We start from the raw sequence: 23710 nt of genomic DNA, 5'->3' as shown, positions 1-23710 counted from the left end.
TTACTCACTTTATGGAATAGATGAGCAGTGGGGATATGTTTGGGGTCAGCAGAAATATTGCACGCCATGCAAACAATGCCTTTATGAGATAAACAACAAACCAGGCGTCAGGCACAAACATCTTTTTATTGCCTGTCTCTATTTAAGTAATTCAACCTTCTGTTGAGAGGTGTTATGAGAGGACGATAGAGCTGAGGGGAATAAAGGACCAGCAGTATCTTGCAGAGTTTCTGCAGGTGAGATGAGAGAGGGGTAGGTAAGAGTTGGGATAGGTACGAGTTCATTAAAGTACAATATCCGTAGTGGCTATGCCTAAAGATGAAGCTACTGAGCTTCATATTATGCCCTTTTTGGGGTTCGTATATTTAATCTATGTACCTACTTTTGTACGTTCACAATAGCTAAAGTTCTAAAAAAGTGTCTGTTTTCATGTACTGCTCCTCCTTGCTCCCTCTACGCTCTGAGTCCGTCAGCTACGCTCTGCTGAGCCCCCACTGTTAGACCCCACGTGGGCCAAGTCTGCTCTGATTGGTCTGCCAATCCGCTCTGTCGTTATTGGTCAGTTGCTCAGCACGCGTCCCGGAAATTTCAACATGAGCTGCAGGGCTTGCCACAACGAGCCAATGGACTTAGATCAGTGATCTCACACTGACAATGACGCCGCACTGACAAATTTTTATCGAGGGGGGCTAGAACCGAGCGTTACATGCAGCTAATGCTACAGCTAACAGGAGGACGTAGGAGAAGCCGAAAACATATGGGACAATATGGGACCTTTAAGTTGTTTTGAATCCAGATCGTATCATGGCAGACTTTTTGTTATCAGTAAAAATTTGTTCTCCAAAGATTAGATATAATACCATCTGAAATTCTGATATAGAGCCTTAATTGATGTAATTATAGTGAGACAGGATGAAGATTCTTCAAAACCCCTCCTCTAACACCCCTGTTATTTAGGAAGATGATCAGTTATCCTTTTTCATTCTGAATTCTCTCCTCCTCTCTCCTCCTCTCTCCTCCTCTCTCCTCCTCTCTCCTCCTCTCTCCTCCTCTCTCCTCCTCTCCTCCTCTTGCGTTGTCAGCATTTTCAAACCACTGGAAGGCCTTCTACAAATACTTTCAATTAAGAAGCTCTGGTATTCTCTTGGAGACTTTTATAGCACCATAAATCTTATTCCACCAGCAGACTCACACATGCCGCACACTAAAGACACTATGAGAGTCTTTCACTGACGAGTTAAACTTGCTGACTTAGCTCATGTGGAAACAATGGCTTCAACCAGTGACATTTATCTTGATGCTGGTTGGAAAGCCCCCAAAACAAAACAAAAACATACAAATTTAACAACTCAACTTTTTTTTTAAACTATAATTGTAGTGGTTTTTGTTTTATTTTGGAAGGTCACACTATACTATATCATACCATAAAAACTGAATGTTCACTGTTTCAGGGAGGAAAAGGAAGTCTCCTCGCTCATCAGTTCGGCTTTGACAGAAAAAGCAAAGTGCACTTCTCCACAACACTTTTGACTGTTCTGTCGATGCAACAGCCAGAACCTTCCTGTTATTGACTTTTTCACTTGGGTGACCCGGTGAAGCTGAAAACAGAGACTAATTGAAAGCGCAGTGGGCCTTAGGGCCGTCTAACAATGGAGGCTGCACTGCTAAAGAAATGCAGGCTTCCTCGTTCTTTGACACCAAGACTCCCGTGAAGCGACGTGCTGCTGCAGAATGTTCAAAAAATACAAAACACTTTACCCTGAAAAATGAAACGGTTTCACAAGATGAGATGAGTTTAGAGCTAACCTGCCAAGTTTTACCCTAATCGCTTTTCATCAGTTCATGTTTTGGATTACAGCTGTATTTGATCTTTTATCTGAAGCAACACCCTCATACTGACACTAGCTGTGATGCAAACCTGCCCTTTGTGCGTAAATACACACAAAGGCACTCACACAGCATTTTGTGATGCTGTATCAAAGATCTATTATTCAGCTGAAGGCTGCGAGGGGGAGCCTTGACCTCTGTGGGGCTTATTTCACACACTGGCATGACACTTATCCCATGGCAACTCCACAGAATACGGTTCAATGTGGTCGCTGCGAGCATGTGTGAGGGCTGAATCACAGGACAGAACAGACTGTGGGGCAAGCTGTTGGCTGGAAATCCAAACATTTCTCGTCTGGCCGTCTAATTTGCTTCTTCCCTGGCGACATGCATACAGTATACGAACACATGTGCGGTATACAGCACATTTCACCCTGTAAAGTAAACACACAGAGTGCATGTAAACACGGCAACGATGAGCATGGCCGAAGGGAAAGTGTCTCTCCCTCTTCTCTTCTCTCTTCTCTGCTTTTCATTTGCTCAGAGCGCACTTTTATTTTTATTTTGTGCAGCATGATCACAGACTTCTCCAAAAAATATCTGCCAACGCATATGTTGCCATTTCTAACAGTTTTTTCTCAAATGCTGAGACACATTTCCTGAAATCCAGGCACTGCTTACACAAAATTAAAACACGCTGAGTAAGAAACCTCACGTTGGATAAACGCTAACATTCTGCCCAAAAGCATTTTTTCTTCCATCTGAACCAAACGTTTCTCTTAACGAGACTTCTCCCCAAATGTCTTCAAATGCACCGACCTTTGACCTGTGACCTGTGACATTGATTCCTAAAAGGAAGAAGCCTAATTAACCAGGATAATTGTGCACTATGGAGGAAAAAAAACAATTTCTCATCCCGTTTTGTCTACTTCACAGCTGACATTAGTGCTGGCACAGCATCAGGGGATCATTCTCTGGATCGACTTCACGCTGATGTTCCTGCACACACACATTACCAGTCAAGAACTGTTGAGTTCAGGATGTGATGACCTGTACTGACTGGTAATGTGTCCTGGTGACTTTGTGCCTACTGGTTTAGCTAGAAGATGTTTTGTTGTCTTGAGGACATGCACGAGTATAACACTGAGTGGCAGCCTTTTACAAACACATCGTGCACAGTGTGTAATGAATTAAGGGATTTGGGTTTTATGCACACACAAAAACTCATGGTAAATAAGTTAGGTATAAAGAATCTAAAACATCTGCAGTTACAGTGTAATGTTGGTACACATGGGCATTCTGCTACAACTCAGGGAGCAGGCGAACTTAGCTCTCTCAGTTAAAACCACATGAACCAAAGAATTGATGCTTTAGATGATAACATTAAAAATAGAGCTGATTGGATGTCTACACAAACGGGAGTCAAAAAATTCCCCTCAACCCAAAATAATAACATTAAAAGCAGCATAACTGCCCCATAGTATGCATGTCAAAAATTGGTCAACTCAGTGTCCTGCTTTGTTGAAGTTTGCCTTTTTAAAGGTGGCTGAAAAAATGCAAACACAATGCAAAGGCCCAAAAGGTTTTCCAGTGGCGGCTGGTGCATTATTCCCCATTGGAGACACAATCTCTCAAGGACCAGGATGTACATCTTTGAATGATAAAATTAGCCCAAATGAGCAGCAAATCAAGGCGGGGGACGTGCCATTAAACCTGTTAATCATTTACAAGTAAAGGGAATAGGATGCTACAGTGCCTGGACTGTAAAAAAACAAACCCATTTAGAGATAGTGTGTTTATCTTGTAAAAATTGGCTTCAGTGTAGATTCCACCAGGTGCCTTAAAACCACCTACCTTCTCTGGTCTAAACAAATACATAGCATTTCACACCACAATCAAACCTTAGAAGGACATACTGGCTGCTGCTCTGTTGTGAGAGAATCGAGCACTTCAACGTAGCATGTTTCCTTAATGTCTGATGATATAGTAAGGTCATTTCATGATTTAATTCAGTAGATATCTTACATATTGCTCCTTTAATCATTTAGCATAATTCTTGTGTTTACGATAGTTCATTTACTTTTACCACTTGCTGCTATGAGTGTGTTTTTCACCAACCACCATCAAGTCTATGTACTCAGTTTTAAGTCCCTCCACCTGCTTGTCTTTAGTCTGTACAGGTATCACTGTTTAACAACACCCATCTCTCCTCCCTATATGTTTCTTTACCCTTCCTATCATGACATCATCCTGTCCAGTGATGTTTTCACACTCCAAAGATTTACTTGCCACCTCTTTCATGTCCTGGTTAATAATTCATGCTGCTCCTCTGGGCTCGTCTCTGCAGATCCCTGTGACATTAGGGCAGCAGGTGGCAAAGCGACTTGTCATTAATTACAAACACCTCCCCGAGCAGAAGTGAACCCCCATCCATTACACACACACACACAGATTTACACACGTGCACACACTCGCTTTGACAGCCATTCAAGTGAAAATGAAATGCTTGACAAATTTTAATATAATACCAGCTGCAGCTTGTATGACAACACAACAGAACAGCTTATCCCTAATTAAACAACAAGACTTAAAACAACATGCAGCCAAATGGCTTTTAGTTAGGCCTGTATACATACTGATACACATGTAAAGATTTTATGTTTTGTGGTGTGACTGAGTTTTTACTGTAGCTCGAAATTCATCCCAATTTAATTTGCAGCAGGAGAAAAATTTCAGCCTGTTGATGGCTTCATCAAGCTTGGCACTTTAATTGCACCCACTCAGTGAAGGCAGGCAGGCAGGCAGGCAGGCAGAAGGGTGGATTCTGTCAGCCATCCCTCTGCTCACTATTTAAAAATAACAACATTGAGATGTATGGAAGCTTGAAACGAGTGAAAGACAAGAAACCTAAAGATTGGAGATTGTCAGTGATTTGCACACTGACGGAGAAGAGGAGCGGAAGCTTCCACAGAACAAGATGCAATCACAGAGTCACAGCTTGATATCTATGCTGGGTCCGTTATCGTCCGCTCACATGCCAGAGCTGCCTCTCTCCCTGCTGTCTGATTTTTTCCTCATCTTTTAATTACTTGTCCTCTTAAATGTGCAGACACTTACATTCACTCATTTATACCTCATTTCTGCAGGTATAAACTTCTTAAATCCTTTTTAGAGACCCATTTAAAGAATAAATTAAATACATTTAAAATAAAGGCGAGTCGATTTGTATTGTCACTCAGGGAGAACTGTGCTGTAAAGAGAAGGTTTAAACTTGGTTACATATAAGCAGGACGACTTAAGGGAGAGAAATTTCAATAATAATCCACGCAATGAACACATTTTAAACTCAAACGAAAAATTCTATCAGCATCCTTGTCAAAGCAGAAACGCTCTCTGTGCCTCTGTAATCAGGCTGATTTTGCTTCCTGCTGGGAGGCAATTTCAACAGAAAAAAAAAAACTGCACAATCATCGCCATTTTGCCAAAAAGGGAAAACAACTGCTGGGCATTTTAAATTAACAAAGAAACATTAAAAACTAAATTATGCAAAAGCACTCATGCCAAAGTGCATCTAGTTTTAGCCTCCAAATGAGCCACAGTAATGACGCGATGACTAACATCCACTTGTTGCATCAGTCACTGTCTCAATAAACATGCTGTCTGAAGATGATGACCTCATGGATCTCAGAACAAAGAGGTTTTCAGCCTCTAAACAAATACTTCAAAATGCAGCGTGTCAAATAATGACCTGAGGTCTAAAACATCAAACGTCAGCGATGACGCTAGTGCAAAAGAGAATGAAGGTAAACCGTCGGTGGTAAACCCACCGTTTATAAAATGAGCCAATAAACACAGACACACACACATATCTGAGACAATAGAGAGAGATGATCCTCATTTTATGTAATTCAGGGGGTCATTACTAAGGATGGACTGGCTAATGAGACCATGGTTCAAAGGACTGAAAACACTGTCGTCCATTATAAGTTCATCTCTATTATTTTTCCATCAGGTTTGTGTAGTGCAACTTTCTTCCAGGAAAGAAAACATAATTAATGAGTACTCCTTCATAAAAAGGTAATGCGAGTACTCGAGTATTTAGATGAATGTAAATACATTTCACAATTACAAACTGGATGTTTCTCCCAGACGTCTTTATTTCTTCTAACTTGGACTGAATGCTGCAGCTCAGTTTTAAAATGGGACCCAAATATGGGATCATATTACAGCTAGGTTAGCATACTATCAGCTCCTAATTTGACATTAGCAACCCATGTTTTCAGTAACTAAATTTACACTGCATGTCTTGAATTATATCCACTTATAAATACCTGAACTTTATGTAAACTTGCTTTTCCAACATCTGATCAATTAGTTGACAAGCTGTTGCAGCTCTATTCCACGTCACACACACAGCAGATAACAGTATGCACTCAGTTATCAGCATGTGTCTCCTCGCAGCTTATTTTCTAATCCTTTTTCTCACTGGGGCAGTGATTACTGAGCCTTACAGCTAGACTGTCTGCATCTGAACACCTCTCCTGCATCCAAACACAGTTTTTATTTGCCCGCCGGTGACGTAAGAGAAGCCACTAACAATGAGAGCTTCCTGCCTGGATGTCGCCTGATTCATTAACAGTTACCACATCTGTTCAGCATTGTTATCGGTGTGAGTGTGTACATTGTGTGTGAACGTGTGTGTCATTGACAGCCTCTCAAATGTGCTGCTGAATGGAATTGAACAGAAAGCAGACCGTTATCTCACTTCATGAGACAGAGTCTTCTATCAATAACCTATTGATGGATAGAGTCGTATTTCAGGAGCGGCTGTAACTTTTAATGTGATGTGAAACAAATGCATCAAAACATCCACAGAGTTTATGGAGCCTCTTCAGCCGTGTATAAAACTCAAATGGCATCTTTTTTCTGTGTCTGTGGGTGCGACTGAGATCAGGGAATCGACTTCCTAGTTCATTTTTACCCCATTTAGCCGCTAAGCTGTTATCAATGCTATTGATCACACGACCAGGGCTCAGTGTTCAAACGCAACCACAGCACACCGTTTACCAGAGGATGACAAAACCACAGAAAACAAACTCACGCGTGAAAGGACAGCAGGTCTAGGATGATTGGCTTAGTATTATGGGGGTCAGAGGTCAGGCAATCAATGTTTACAGCTTTAATTTCAGGTGGTATGACCATCAAACACCTTAAGGCGGGAAAGCTTCAGACGGAGACAGTTGTTGCCTCCTTTAACACCAACATTGTGTTACAACACACAAAGTGAAGAAGAAAGCCTCGACATCTGGTGATGAAGGAAATGAGGAGAAGATGTAAACTGTGTTCAACAACAAATCACAGATGCATAAAAATACTTTTTGGTTGGTGGACATTAAAAAAAAAATCATTAAATACAGGTAAGAAGAGCAGCGTGAGGAACTTAAATTAAAAGGAGACCTTTAACAAAACAAAATGAATAAGTTTGGGGCTTGCTTCTATATTTCTAATATTTTAATTTCCAAACCTGCTTATACTATGTTCATCTTGATGTATTTATGTGTTGCAAACTTTAGTAAAATCTTTGCTTGTTGCTTCTGCATATTGAAAATGATTTAAACACCTTTTCACTTTGATTCTTAGGAATTGAAGGTTTGCAATGTCTTGTTAATTTTGGGGTATTTGGTCATTATGGTACCAAAACAGACATCAATGTTTATTTTTATGTTTTTAAATAAATACACAAGTAGATTAACATTACAAAAGGGCAGGTCAAATACATTACTAATTGTAGAGAGTCTTGAGATAACATTCGTTATGAATTGGAGCAATACTAAAATATTGATTGACTGGAACTTAATATCAAACCTGTTAGTGCTGCAAGATGGATGAATTTGGCTTCTATGACCTTCATCTTGGTTTTGGTGATTTTCAGCATTTCGTCTTTCTTTTGCTGGTTTGAATGTTTGAGATTTCCTGACACGTCATGCTTTAAGGAGGTCTAGTCTTTGAGAGACCTACCGATGGGAAACGCAAGATACAAACCCTGTGGTTCATATTATTGTACTTTTGGGAATGATTTATAAAAGCTGCAGGCCTGTGTTTCCAATTATAAGATGTAAAATGTTCTTTAAATAGGTTCAACTACATGTTGTGGTGTCTCATTTTATAGAAGTATTTACATCTTGACCCGTTCTTGTACCTGTTATTTTTCCCTTCATGTGGATTGTGTGGTGAGGGGTTCTGCACACGTCACTGTTGATGATCGAGAGACGTGCACACTTCGATTGAATGTCACACACCTGTGCACACACAGTGGGTGGCACATTGTCTACTTTAGATACACTGTTGTGCAAATTGTTTGAGAGCATGCTCGACAATGGTCCAGAGGAACTGAAATGGTTTGTGATTTTCTCATAAATGGTAAAAAAAATATAAAAACAAACAAACAAAAATGTATCCACAAAATTGACTTACTGACCCTGAATCATTTCAGTCTAGCTCTTGTTTTTGGCCATGGGATACACTGTGATAAATGTAACTCGATAAATAATCATTTAAGCTTTCATTACTCAACTCTTTGTTATAATTCTTGCCCTACTAACATTCTGATCAGATGAAACTTGATACATCAACTACACAACAATTCAAATTCACTCCGATGTGTCATTAGATGGGAGGTCTTGCATGGTTTCCTCCTACAGTATTTCCTCTGTGCTGGGAAAGTCAGAGATGAAATAATTCTCTAGTAAAGGAGACGGATGGATGCAAGCAAACGAGATGCAAGGATTGAGATGAATGGAAAAGCCTGCTGCCATGTACTGTACATTATACACTCTTTAAGGGGACTGGGTTCATTAGTAAAGCACAGAGCGTGTAGGAGCCTGAACACCTTTCTGTCCTCATTATTTTAAAGGAGTCATGCAGCATATATGGTGAGCGTATGAGAGGTGACAGATGTTCTTGTGCTATCTTCAAGGTCTCAGACTCTGGTTATTAGACTTTTAAAGCAGATTCGCCCCTTTGAGACTGAACCCGCCTCATCTCCCTCCTCTTTACTCCCACAGGTGGAACAAACCAAACCTCACGGCCACTGAAATGCTCACACACTCTTGGAAAGTAAATTTTGTTGGCTCAATATGACTACCCCTTTTTTTGCACAGTTTAATGGTCCTCTTCACAAACTCATTTTTTATGGCTTTGGATCAGTAGTTGCTCATGGCCGATGCAACAGACTGCAGCGGACAGATGACCCGGGTCCCACTGAACGGTTTTCTGGCTTCCACTTTAGCTTCAGTGCACAATTAAATTAAAATTCATGTTTCATTACTAACAAAGAGAGAAAACTCGCTCTGAATAAGGTTAGCAGATCATTTTAAAGAGGAAAATATATTGTTTTTGGCTGTACTTGTGATAAATAATGAACATGTTGCCCACGTCGTCTAGCTCAGGGTATCAGAGGGTCAAGGTCAAAGACCGAACCAGCTATTTGTAAAGCTTCTTCTGGCTTATACCAGTGATGTTCTTAAATGCAGGAGCACAGTGCCAGAAATCTTCACTTCAAGCAATCTTATCTGATCATTTTGCAGTTGCCTGATTCATATCCCCCTCCCCCGCATACATACCAAGTACACCCAAAAATAACATCAGAGGGATGAGAAATCTGAATCAAGGGGGCCGTCTGTTACGAGTAAAACTCTCTTGCTGTGCTTAAAAATGGAAACTTGAATACATATGCTTTGTCTTCATCAGTGAGGTGTGAAACTTCTGGTTTTAGGAGGACGCCATGAGTGTAAATGTGAACATGTGGGGCGACTTCTCAGGGAAAGGAGAGGGATACTTAAAGGGGGATTACAGAGCAAAGGTCATGTGCTTATATTGATGGATGAATAAGATAAGACTAGTAAGAAGACAATAAATATTTTCTATGGACAATGTATGCATTCTTATTTAAGCAGTGCTGACTCCTTGCTAGAGTCGAATAGACGCTGGTTGCCATGTCATGGACATTGGAGCTTCAGTGTTTAGTCAGCTCTGCATGGGTCTTGAAACCTTTCTGTGTTCTACCCTCGATCAATGTTTTCAAAACCATCTCCAATATTTCTTAGTTTTATCACATTACCGGTCTTGGAGCTTATCAGAAAAATGCTAGACTCGGGTAGGACTTAGGTCGGGTAGACTCAATTGTCGGAGTTCGTTTCCCTGCTTCAATCGCTGCAACAGCTGTTGGTTTGCCATGATAGCTGGTCTCATATTTGGCAAACCGAGGAGACCATTCAGGACCAAAATCTAAACGTAGAAGGAGGACATGTTGGCTTTAGCTCACAAAACGCATGTACCTGAAGTAGGGCGGCAAAGGTAATCTTTGAGATAAAGGTCTTGAGTAAAATAGACTACAAACAAGGCAAGATAAATTAGAATGCCAGGTTCGATCCATGTGTCTTTAACCTGTCAGGAACATTTATCGATCACTCCTGGAAACAGTACTATAAGTAAATCATTGCAGAAGGGAGGAGCTGTTTTGTCGATCTGTTGTAGGCTGCAGAGTGTGGTCTGTTGTGACCGACTTTATTTGCCCACTATGTGTAACTCTCTCTTCATCCTCAGGTGACAAATTAACCGTTTGTGGGAAAACTTCAATATTGGGTTGGACATGGCATGCCAATATGAGTTGAGCATTCAGACCGGTCATGCATCTCAGTCAGAGGATGATACATGAATAATAAAAATGGTCAAGCATTGGATTTTGAGAACGGCACACAGGAAGAAGAGATGCTGTTTTTCCACTTGAACTGACCACAATAAGCAGGAAGAGACAGTCACAATAAGAAAACCTTGGGCAGTTGCCAAGGAGACTAAAGGGAGGCTAACAGGGGTGCCTTTAGTTTAGCTGGCATTTGTTTTGAAAATTCAAGGTATTGGAGGAATAGAAATACTGATGGGGCATGGTGAAAATATATTACAATACATCCTGTTTGAGTTTGTGGAGATATTTCAAAAGAACCAGCGCAATGTTTAGCACCAACTTAATTGTCAACCTAACCATGGCACAAGAGGAAAAATCTTAACGAAGCATTATCTGTGAACAATGAATGTCTGCACAAAATTGTATGAAAATCCATGTTGTAATGTTGAGTTATTTCACAGAATAATTACAAACAGGTGTCTTTTACTGAAGAGGTGAAGAGATCAGAGTCATTAGGGTACATCTTCTTGGAACCAACAATGCCTGCGAGCATCTGTGCATCTGTTGGATGAAAATTCTGCACCTCAAATGTCAACTTCATGTTAGTGCAAGCAGAAACAGTCATTAAGATGAATTATCTGGGGACAATGAATGTCTGCATAATACTTTATGACAATCCATCAGAGAAATTTCACAGAATACGTGATAACAGTAACCTGTTGCTGGTTCAAGAGGGTAGGTTAAAGGATCAGAGTTATAAGGGCTAATCTTCTGGGAAACATGAGTGAGGGTTTGCATTTTAATGTCAATCCATCCAACAGTTGTAGACATAACTCAAATATACTCCGATCAACAGACCCACACAGCCATCTCTAAAATCCCCAATGTTTGACGCACAAACCTGAGATTCCTCCCAGGCGCCTATAAGATCCGTCTCTTTGAGTCAAACAAGCTGAAGTTATTCAGGGCTCAGAGAGGTGAAATCTATGGTTGCGTAAGAGGTGTGTCAGTCGGGGCACAGTCGACATAACTGACAGCTGAGGGCAGATCCCTGGTGCTGCTCTTCTCCACAGACACTGGATTTACGTCAGCTGAGGGATAGAAGGATTACTTGCCTTCGGTGTCATGAGGTTGAGGCAGATCTTTGTGGGAAAAAGAGGAGGAGAGATTGGTTTCTCTCATCGGAAATAAGAGGAAGGCTTTGGGTATAATATGATGTGTATTTATTGAAAATTGCATTAGCATATTTGTTTTGCTTTGATAAGATTTCCACTCCTATTTCTCTCTTCCACTTAATAGCCATTCTTATGACTCGTAAAGATATTTTACCTCAGGCTTTGTTTGAATGAAGACATTTCGACCCCCACAAGCACATAAAGAATCCTCAGAGAAGCAGAGAATATTGTTTTTCCTTTTTGGTGAACAACTTTGGGGACTCATTATGTTTGCAACAGAGATCAATTCTCCAAATTCTGTGCTGCTATTTGTGACTGTGGGAATAAGTTGCAAGTGAGAACCTTCAGGCTTTTAGAAGACCAAACAACACTCCACAAATAATTTGACGAGAATATGTTCAAAATGACTGGATTTAGACAATCACAGCATGGGAAATTGATATCGGTCCTACAGTGTGTGAAAAATCTGATTGCAGCAGATTAAGATAGACTGGCTGACATGTCATACAGGAACAAGGGGGAGATCAGCACCACGGACAGCTCCCTCCATGGACTGCAATTCTTTGACCGCATGTGCCCATCTCTGCCTACTTAAAAAAAAAAAAAAGTATGAACTAATCTGCAGTTCTAAAAAGTCCCCCACAAGAACACTTTTTTATTCTGCTTTAATTAAATTATAAGGTTTTCACACTTTTAGAAAACTCCTGAAAAACTAGGAGGAGCTTTATGCTTGAACGCAATCAGCCACATTTTTCACGCGGACTTAACCCGGAGTTTCTCCTGCCATCCGCCTATTTCTCTCATTTGTTAATTAATAGATTTTTGGACTAAATTCAAGAACCAAGAGTCTGAGAAAAAACATAAATGTGCAGCTCATCACCGTGCTTTCTGTGTTTTTATTCCTGTTAGAGAGATGAATCTGTTCATCTGTGCCCTGCAGAGCCAAGGCCTGATAAAAAGGCAAGCACGGAGGAGTCTTCTAAAAGGTAATTGCCTTCAGTGAGTCCAGCAGAGCTAATCCTAATTCATTTTATAAGAGATACTATAGAAGTCTCCCACAGACAGGCCATGAACCTGTCTGTCTGCGGAGCTGCAAGAAAGTAGGTAAGGTGATGTGATGTGTTGTAATGCAGAGAGAAATCGAGACAATACACATCCCCAGGAAACTCTAACATCACATTTGTATGCTCATGTGTGCCCATGCATGTTACAGATCCATACTTCAGCTAAACATTAAACTGCAGGCTGGAGCATGAAGAACACATCAGAGGTCCTTTTCACTCAGAAAGCACAATTCCATCTGAGCCGCAGGAGTTATTAACACCCACCTGATGCCTTTCACAAACTCCACAGACTGAAGCAAGAAATGAAGAAAATCAAGAGCACTCAGACTCCCAGCAGCCAAGAACTTCATGGGCTAAAAAAAAAAAAACATGGCTCAAAGACAAACACTGCCCTCTGGACAATCTCAGTCACCTGCCTGTTGGTTAGCACCTGCACTGCCATGGCAACTGAAGACCTGGACATGCTGCATGCCTGAATTCTTTGGTTCTCTCTGCCAAAAATCTGGTTTTAGCAAAGATCTCAGAGTGATGCATGTTGCTACTTTTACCCAAGTCTGCCTGGCATGTCGTATCAGGCAGTTTCTAATAAAAAGAAGTTGTCCTACTTTGGAAATGGTCCTGACTGCTTCTACATGTAGTTGCTCAAATGCATCTTATTTTTCCTGTTAGTGTAAAGCAGTTTTTATTGAACAGAAAGAGGATGGGAAAAATATAATATAACATGGTTAAGATCCACATGGAATTCATATAATTAGGTGGGTCTTGTTTTCTCAATCTTTGTCTTAAACCCTTCATAGAGAGATTTAATAGCGAAATGCAATTGCTGTGGGGTAATAATTCTCCTTTCTGACTCACTGTATTTTAAGCCCAACAAGGCACGAGTGCAGCTCTGTAATCCTGAGAACATGCTGAGGCTTAAATGAGATGAGTCCACAATAAACAAGAGGGGGGTAAGAAACCATAGCATCTCGCCGCAGCTTTGAAGTGGGAAGCGGATCAAATCCCTGTACGAAAGCAAATTGCCTCTCTTTCCCACCAACTAGAAGGAACGAAAACTGTCTTTCCTAAAAATAACGATCACTCTCTGTCTCTGTTTATCCTCCATGGGAAGACAAACAAAGTGAACCTTCATGTTTTCCGACTCAAAGTTCTGCTCTCAGAACTTCTCAGACACACTCTTTAAAGACACATGCAGTCAGATGAAGAGTAACTTTAAATGTATGTCTGCTTCTCGTGGTGTGCTCATTCTGTTTCTTATTAACGTGCCAAAAAAAAAAGATGTCAGGAAGGATCCTTGTGAGTCAGGTCGGTTTATTTCAATTGCACGAAGAGTAGAACTATTAAACGAGAAGCCATGCAGATGATAATGAAATGATTCATGTGACACAGCACGGTGCAAAGCTGTAATTAAATAATAAGTCAATATGACAAAAGCACAGACTAAGCATTACACTTTATGAGTTTTATACGTTTCCCACTATCAGGAAGAAACGCATCAAGCTAATGAAGCTCTCTGGTTTGCTCAGATAGGCCTAATGTACATCAGGTCTGCAGACAGTGTTAGAAGAGGTGTTACATAAGTAAATAAATCAACTGCTCATCCACCCACAAACTCATCCAACCCACACACAGGGTACACGCACGCACACTGTGGCGGCCCATGAGAGACTGCCTCCCGAGAGTATAAAGGCTCCAACATTGCACTCACACTTTATGTAATGGTGTTAACTTCAGAACTTTAAACTGCTTTTTGAAAAGAGGTTAATTTACAGAGCAAGGTGGAGCAGACAGGTGCAGGTAAAAGTCAAGATAAACTTACATAAAGCTTTTCCAATGAGCTTAGAAGGGTTTGTTGAGCGACTGACATGCACTTACTGAAAGCAATGAAAGAGGGTGAGCAGGAACAGGCAGCCTTTTAACAAGAGCGAGCAGATCGGCGGTATCAAAATTCAAAAGTTAGATTTGAGTTAAAGAACAACAACGTATGCCCTCCAAAGAGAACTGCAGAGGTTATTTAAAGGTAGCAGCATCATATTTGCACATCAAACTATGTTTACAGGTAATGAGGGGTTCTACTGCATTTAAAGAGGAGTCATTTTGAATCTCAAGATGAAGATGAGCAATGTCGAGTCTTCAGGTTTCTATCTGAACGTAGAGACGGTGTAAACATGCTTTGAGACAGCTGTTAACTCATCCTCTGAAAATCTATGTGCTAGCTAAGCTAAAGCTACCATCTCTGTTTTTTTAAATCAACTTAGTCTGAGTTTAAACAGAGTTTGTGTCCCGTATCACACGCTCATTCCCTAATCCCTGCGTAGGGAGTTCTCTGTAGTGGACTACATAGCACACTCATTCGGTACAGTAAAAAAAAAAAACTTCGGACACTCACTCACCGCCGACAATGATGAGGTTAGTGTAGCACAGCTAAAACATGCAGCTTATTGCCGCCCGAGGATCAATTATAACTGTAAGTAACATCATGCCTTTCAGTGTACTAATATCATACTGAGCAAAATTTCACACAACAATTGAACATAATAAATAAATCTGAAATATAGAGTTTTTAATCATTTATAAAACAGTGTTGTACCAAAACTCTTTTTTTTTGTTCTTACCCACGATGGTCCCATGACCTCATCATGAGGAAAAACTTACATTACTCTGTTGAGAATCGTTTACTCTTTACCAAAACAGCTTCAAGACTTGAGTAAAAATATCCTCAAATATGAACGTTTTCTGTGTTTCTGTGTTGTGTGTTTACTCTGGTTGCAATCAAAAGCCACTTTCTATTCATGAAAAGCCTTGAACTGCAATGCATGATGGTATATATTGCATGGATAGTGACCATGAGCTGTACACTACTTTGCACAATGCATTGTGGGATACAATGAGCATGAGGTATGATAATATCCACTCTGTAAGGACACCACATAATGGTGTATTCCTTATATAGTGCACTATATAGTGAGTTGTGTTTGATTTCTGACATAACCAGAGACTGCATCTTAATTCAGATTGCTGCAGGTTTAAAAGTGTTTCATCATGTAAAGGATAAGATTGTGTTTAAGTTGTGTTGGTGCACCAGGCAGTGGGAGGTTACTGTTTTTAGTTTGGTTTATAAAAGACGCTAACAAAGCATCGCAACAGAAACAAAGAAGAAAAGTCACATAGGTCTGACCATGACCGAGTCTAACTAGAAATCATTAAAAGATCAACACAACATCAAAGAAAAAGTTTGCTGCTAGAAAAAAAACAAACAGAATAGTCCGGGGGATGAAATGCATTGTGGTTTTGAACAGGAAAACACTATCCCTTGATCTTCTGCAACCAATTTAAGACTTTATGTCTATGAAAAGAAAATTGGCAGAGTGATTAAATGTGTAGTTAGTCTGGGCTTTAACTGTAGCCCTCATGACTCTGCTACCTTAGGGCAGTAATAGCATCTCTTGGCTTGTGTGTTGCAGTTTGTGTCGATGTGACTGATTGCCTGTCTCTGGCTCTTGGGCCCACAGACACACCTGAGTGGGATCATTAGTAAAAGAAGTTGGACACGCTCTGTCCCTGCTGCCCAGCAGGGAGCACAAAACTGGCACACGAGAGACACAATTATCAGTCAGGGAGACTCCAAAACTAAAGCATGTCAAACTAATTTAAGAAATCAATATCCTATGTGGTGACACTTCTCACACTGGGAATCTACATAGCCTGTAGGCATACAAAGACACTGGCCAGCTCCCATTAGTGTAACCTGTTTTAAAGAATAGTTCCAAACCTGACAAAGTCTGACTGTGCTGCCTATGAGAGGGATTGGTTATATTTGTGTGTGTTTGTTTCTTCAACTTTAAACTCACCCTGAAGTCGATGCCCACAGTGGAGATGAAGCTGCCGGCCAGGAAGGCTCCGTCTTTAAAACGGACCAGTAGACATGTCTTCCCCACCCCAGAGTCTCCGACCAGCATCACCTGCACAGGAAACCAAGAGGGGGAACTCAGCCATGAAGGATTACAAGGCGAAACTAAGAAGCAGAAAAATGAGACGCAGAGGTACAGAACTCTGGCCCGTTTGATTAATCGATGGAAGGTAAATGTCAGACAGAGCTGATACAACCACCGAGGGAAGTAGAAACAGAACACTGCGAGACAGATCTTTTGCTCATGTGTGTAAATTTAGATCAGTCTGTCATTATTAGTCCTCAGAAATAAAACAGAACATTTGAATCATTCAGTTAAATCCATCCCGGTATTTTGGTGCTCAGCCAGTTAGAGTTGGCAAAATGAGTGTGTCATCATATCCATCAGTGGTGTCCATTCTCTGAGAGCGTGAACAAATCCAACCGTCTCAATGCACAGCGATGCATGGCTTTCATTCCTGCTGCTCAACACAGTCTTACATTATTTCTCTGAAGATGAATGTAAAGGTTTGATGTGATTAATGTCACCAGGTTGGCTGAGGGGAATGTGAGTGCAAATATAATAGAAATCCAAGGGGGTCTCTTGGGTGCACAGAGGAAGCAGAGATGAGATGACAGAGAGGAAGAGCTATATGAAGAGGTGGAATACGGTCACTGCATGGTGTTAATAATGTACGTCTGAAGATCTCATCACCTCTTTTCTTCTGCTTTAAATTGTCTATTTTTTTCATCTCTGTGTGTGTGTTTCTTATCCCTGCAGCAGATACACATTTGCAGGAGTGTGCAGGAGGAGGCACCAGGTCTCTTCCTGCCCTTGGTTTTCTTTTTTAAATAAATAATATGAAATCAATTTTCTCACTGACTCGATGCAGAAGGATGATAGAAGGAGCAGTAAATTAAAAAAAACATGGTGCATGCTATGCTGCATTTTTGTGTGTGTGAAAAAGGGATACAGTAAAGGTTCATCTCTGCAGAGCTCCATTGGTAATGAGGTACCCTTACCTTGCAACAGTCTTGCAACATCAAAGTAGGTATAACAGCTATATTTAGACACGGTTAAAGAGGAATTTGGAGGAAATATATGTGCCTGAACATATACAGAAGATGCAAAATGTATACAACTAAAAGAAGGTACAGTGTAACAGATAAAGAATGGGAAAATACTTTGATTATTGATTTATCTTTTTGTGATTTTTCAAGGAACATGGTCAACATTTTCTGGTTCTAGTACCTTTATTGTAAGTATTTGGTACCTTTTTGTCATTTTACACAGCACATACTTATTATAAGCATGGTTGGATTCATAAAAGAAGCAGCCTGAAGAGATCATGTTTCGCTCAGGAAAATGTGATATTCATTTCCCTTAAACTTTCTAATAAAAAGGCTAAAGGATTATTGCAAACATTACCAGTAGATTAGGATAATAATAACATGTTGGAGCTCTATCTGCAGCCTACATATTTAAGAGCTTTTGGATGGTACAATCAATTGTTCTGCAAAAAAGAGCAACACAAAGCCATCATGCACTCACATCAAACAGCTGCTTCAAAACCATGGAGGAGGAGGTGGCACAAAGTCCCTTGGCTCTGTGATGGTAGTGCACACTGAGAATCTGTGGGTGTGAAAACTGTTTGCGTTGTTGGTGAAGTGACACTTCTCTACTCACAAGTGCTCACATTTTGGTTTCAGCGAAGCTCGCCAAAAGATCCCCTTCAACCCAGTAACCCGCTGCTGGGAGAAACACGATCTAAACCAGTTGCTGTGACTGATTTGTTTGTTGTCTGTGGCAGGACTGTGCACATTTCCTTGTTATCGATCGAATATTGACACAGCTGGTGTCAGGAGCTCGCTGCTGTTTAATGAATAAAAGGTGGTTGTAAAACGAAACACAATGCAATTTCTTCAATACTCATTTTACTACGTGTTTATTTCTACATGTTCTACATTTAAATTGTATCTGTATATAGTTCAGTAACATTCCTGCCATCATTTGTACCCAGTCTGTAATCATTTAATGTAAAATTACAGAATTACGCGCACTTTCATGTCAGTTTCTCCATGTTTTTGTGCGTAAACAACATTAGGCGACTTACCTTAAAAGCGATGTCGTAAAACTCGCTGCTGTTGCTGATGGAGGGTCTGCTGGGGTGGACCACCCCGTTCATCTGGACGATGGCCGGGCTGCTCCTCGCGGATTTCCCGGTTCCTTTCCCGGTAGGGCTGCCGGCAGACGGGCTGCTGCTAGCGGCTTTGCCTTTGGCTGCCTTCTTACGAGACATTTCACAAGATTTCTAAACTATCTTTACGATCGTAAGCTATAAGAACAAGAACAAATCTCGCAGCTCAAGGTGTAGGACTGAAAAGTTGCAGCGGCGTTAAAGAGCAGATTGTTTTCACCTGCGCGTTGAACGCATGTTCTTCCACACCTGTCAATCCAAAGTAAGGGCAAAATTGTCCCGAATTGCAAAATACGCTCGCTTCCGTTGTTGTGGAAGCGCTTTCCTGCTCCTTACAGCGTGCTCTTTTCAGGACCACAGATTCAGCTCTGCGCGCTGGAGCTGCATGACATGTGATGTGGCACAAAACGCCACCGTGAGCGCAAAACAATCCGGACGCACAGACGCTGCACTTTGCACTGCGCAGAGCTTGAAGGCAGAAAAGGCTGAGCTTTCCTATCCTCATTATACGAACTACAAACCCCAACAAAGATGTATACTACGGATAAATATAGACACTTTTGGTAACTGAGGGACGCCAGTAATGGTGCTGAAAATAGCTGCCCATTAAAGAGCAAATCCTTTAAGTTTGGGTACTTAGAGGTGCAGAACATTATACGATACTATTGTGAGTCGAAAATAAAGGTTTCATTCTCAGAAAATCAATAAACTCGGTTATGGAATTTGGCAGAAACCTGACCATCTAAACCTTCAAAGTAAGAGGCATACAACGCAAAGCGAAAACGAGTTATTTAGAGCAATGAGGAAAACAGACTTTCTTTTCGGAATAGCCTTCCATTCACATGCAACATCTGAACAAAATTATTATGATCGCGATAAAATCCTGAATGCTCTTATTTCTTGGATAAGATTATGCATGCATGAGACGTGGAATGAGGCCATGGCTGATTAAAAGAAAGTCAACAAAACACGTTTCGTTAATTCGTTTCAGTTGTTTGCAACAATAAAAGATGGTTAATACAAGTCATCAACGTTATCTTATTCACATAGAATGAGGCTTGTTTATTTTATTAGGAGGAAAATGTCAAACACCTGTGGAACGTCATGGAGGTGTGATTACAGCAATGCACCACAAGAGGGCGACATAAGTTCATAAAATAAAAAGTCACAGTATATAGGTACAACAGCAGAGTTTAGTTATTGTGGGTCTGAATGACCCAAAAATCTCCAAACACCTGAAGATATGAGGGAATGTAAAACCAGTAAAAATACATTTTATTTAGCAATAATAAAAAAAAGTTGTGATTTTCACTGGTTGTCCTTTTAATTAATAGGCTACAGTTGTTTTTAACTTCCTTCTCTACACACAGGCTAAATTGTGTTTGGAGTAGTACAGTGAAAAACATGGCCACTGGCCTCTGTGTGACTCTTACACACAAAAGCAGATGTAATTCACAACATCACCGAAAAAGTCTCATGGAGGATGTCACTGTATCACAGGGTCCACATATTGTCTTCATTTGCAAAAAAAAAAAGGAGAACAGCAGCGTATTGTGATTAGATCCTGATCCTCTGTGGCCTGTAATGAGATGCTGTTGTTGGTTATGCAATATGAAATTAATGTATAATACAACTGCCTGTGTGATCAAGAGCCAGGCTGTCCAGGCTGATCAGAATACGCTCAGAGATCAGAGTCCAGAGACCTCGTTTGCACTCTGCAACAGGAGACCGAAGTGAGATTGAATTACCTCTGACCTTTACAAAGTGAAGCATGGATCAGAACAGAGAAACACCAGAGCAAAAAACAAACAAAACAGGTAGTGAGTCATGTTTAAGGGAGTTTCTGTGCAGTAGAGGACATATGACAGCAGGCTTTTTTTAACCTCTTGTTGGATTTGGTAATGAGCGAGTCACAACTTTTCACTTGATCTGTAGGCAGTAAATATTAATGATGGTACACTTCTAAAGAAAAAATACATTTAAGCTTCAAAGAGTGCAAAAAATAATGTTTGTAAGATTTATTTTTGGGCTTGTTATTCCTTTATCAGAGAGACAGAACAGTGGATAGAGTTGGAAAGAGTGAGGAATGACATGTGGCAAAGGAGCCGCAGGATGGATTTGAACCCTGACTGCTTGCTTTGTGGATTGTAGTCTCTGTACATGGTGCGCCTAAACTAACCACTAGGCCACTGGCGCCATAAATCTCAACTTTTTGAACTGATCTGTATGTTGTAGTGATTACTCATGGCCATCATTTATGTAAAACTAACCTTTTAGCAAAAAAAAAGGAGCAATACAAATATTTCAGGCTTTAAGTCTCATCGTTTCTACTGATGTTTGTACATGTAAAATAATGTAAAATAAGGTGTAAATATAACATTTAAGCTTAAAAAAGTAACAACAGTATGCCAACACACTTCTCTGTCCAAACAGCTAACACTGCAGTTTGCAATACAAGCTACTGAACGTTTTTTTGCTTAGACTTTTAGTCGGACGTCACTGATCTGACCCCAGAATTCCCCTTTTCAGAAGTACAGAGCACTTTGGTTGTAAACACACAGACAGCTGTAGCCTCTGGTTTCTGTCCTTAAATCTGCACCCTGTCAGCAATTTTTCCACACTCCACCCAACTCAGTGCCTAGCAAGGAGTGGAGTTGTCATTGGTTTTAGGGGGAAAACAACCCCCCAAAATCCACCAACCCCCGCCCATAGCTCCCCTCGACAGCTGAGATTCGTTCTACCCCTGAAGCAGCTGTCTACTGCAGAGACAGCTGGGCATTTTGGAGGGAAGAGGGGACGTGGAGAGAGAGGGTTGTTGGGGTCCATGCCTGGTTACAGAAAAAATTAACAGCCTTGTCAAGTTGACTTAAATATGCCCAACGAGTGTACAGTAGACCACGAGGCTGTAAAACCTGTGTACCATATGCTTGTGTGAGTGCCCATGCCAACATATACACAGCGCCTATAAAGATCTAACAATGCAAACAGTGGAGCCAGTGGAGAGAAATCTAATCAAGCAAATGTACTTTTTCTTAGCTAAAACTAACAAGGCACTGATCAAATTACTGTAAAGCAACTGTGTGATTCAGCTGTCAAGGGCTAATCAAATCACATCATTTCAACATGTTAATTAGGAGCAAATTACAGCATTCTTTTCTGGGCGCAAGAAGCCTCAGCACAGCTCCATTTCCATGACGATAAATCAAACGGCCTGAAAAGCGTGGGCAAATGTAAGCACAATAGACTTGATCAGGAGCTTGAAAAACATTGTGATTGGCAACACAAGGCAGGCAGAGGGTAGCTACAGTATAAGTGCTCTCAAGTGTGTGTGTCCAGTGCAGTAAGGTCACATCACTCTGCAGGCGCACCCAAAGGCCAGGCATTTGTCAGTTTACCCAGGGTCAGGTGCCCCGAATGTGGGGCTGGGTGGCGTGCGGCAGCCCAGGCAGTCGTTCACCCAACGTCACAGCAACTGTTGATCCGTTGGCCGCTCTCTCTCTCAGCTGCCCGTGGCCCCCCCGGTGCTGTGAAGAGGGAGGGGGGTGGGGGGGTGAGGGGGGGTAGGAGCACCCTGCCAGCCGGCATCCCTGTGTGTCAGGCCTTGGCGAGAGCAAGCACCAGTGGACTGGCACAGCGTGGCACTTATTCGCTCCCAGAGGCGTCTTAAATGAGAAAAACAGAGTGTGTGTGTGTGTGTGTGTGTGTGTGTGTGTGTGTGTGTGTGTGTGTGTGTGTGTGTGTGTGTGTGTGTGTGTGTGTGTGTGTGTGTGTGTGTGTGTGTGTGTGTGTGTTAGAGAGCGGGAACAGAAAATGGGTGGCCTTGATGCTTCTTTTTTTTATTTGAGCTTGCTTGTTTTCTATGTAATAAAAATATTATATAGGGCTTCTTAGTAAGAAATCCTGACATTAGAAGATACCAACCATTGTGTTTATCTTATAACAAATCATTTCAGCTTGATAGGAGGCAGATATTCAGCTGGAGGTACACTTCAGTTTGACTTACATTTCTCTATTTTCACAAAGAAATGAAAATATTATGTGTCAGGTCTGTTAATAGTTAATGAGGGAGCCACAAATATCAGAATAAACTTCATGAGACTTTAACACCTTTAATGAGATAGGGTTTAAAACAGGGGAGCCACCTGGTGCACACACATGATTATTATCAGCTAGAGGCAGATATTTCTCTTGTGATATGGAGTAGACCAAAAACCAGCTAAAAAAAGACATTAGAGTGATTATGATATGAAATAATAAGACATTGCCATACTCAAGAGCACATACAGAAGGAATATTTAAGTTGCTCCGTATGTGCTGAATATGTGTAAAAAAACAAAAAAAAAACACTTTTATACAGGTTTAAATAAACTTGATGAAAAATGTATGTTTCAATTTTACATGTAAACTGTTTCCCTTTTCCCCAAGTGGCCAACAAATCAGTTTCTTCAGGTTTTAAATAAATAATGTTCTGTACATACAAACCCCTGACAGAACAACGTGAACTCTCTCTGCACGAGGTGCAGGGGAAAAAAATATTTTATATGATTATGCAAAGTTGAGAAAGTAATAGGACAAGTGCCTTACATAAATATATGTATTTGCATATGAGAGGCTGAAAATAAAAGGTAGCATTAGTGGAGATTATGCACTGCAATCATCCATAATTAGCAGAATGAACCTTTTGACAATAACATAGGTCAATACACTTCCTTTTATACTCTTGTTATAAACCATATGAACCCTTCAGTATCGGTCACAACACGTTGCATGTGCCATAAAGGTGAGCAGATTAAACATCACAAGGTAAAGCCTGTTTCATATATGACAAAACAAACATATTAGAGAGTAAAAAAACGGTGTGTGGATAAATCACA

General features: G+C 40.8%; 1 protein-coding gene across 1 annotated transcript in view; it reads right to left on the bottom strand.

Moving 5' to 3' along the window:
* Positions 1–19308, bottom strand: part of LOC132995397 (ras-related protein Rab-26-like) — a 58704-nt gene extending 39396 nt beyond the window's left edge. Inside the window, exons 1-2 of the mRNA XM_061065356.1 lie at positions 18753–19308; positions 16601–16711 (exon numbers count right to left, since the gene is read on the bottom strand). Of these exons, the coding sequence (XP_060921339.1) occupies positions 16601–16711; positions 18753–18938 (297 nt within the window). The 5' untranslated portion in view covers positions 18939–19308. The remainder of the gene's footprint in view (positions 1–16600; positions 16712–18752) is intronic.
* Between the last annotated feature and the right edge of the window lie 4402 nt (positions 19309–23710).

Source organism: Labrus mixtus, chromosome 20 (assembly GCF_963584025.1).
Source record: "Labrus mixtus chromosome 20, fLabMix1.1, whole genome shotgun sequence".
Classification (NCBI taxonomy): Eukaryota; Metazoa; Chordata; class Actinopteri; order Labriformes; family Labridae; genus Labrus; species Labrus mixtus.
Note: the sequence above shows the minus strand (reverse complement) of the source record. Positions and strands in the feature narration are given on the sequence as shown.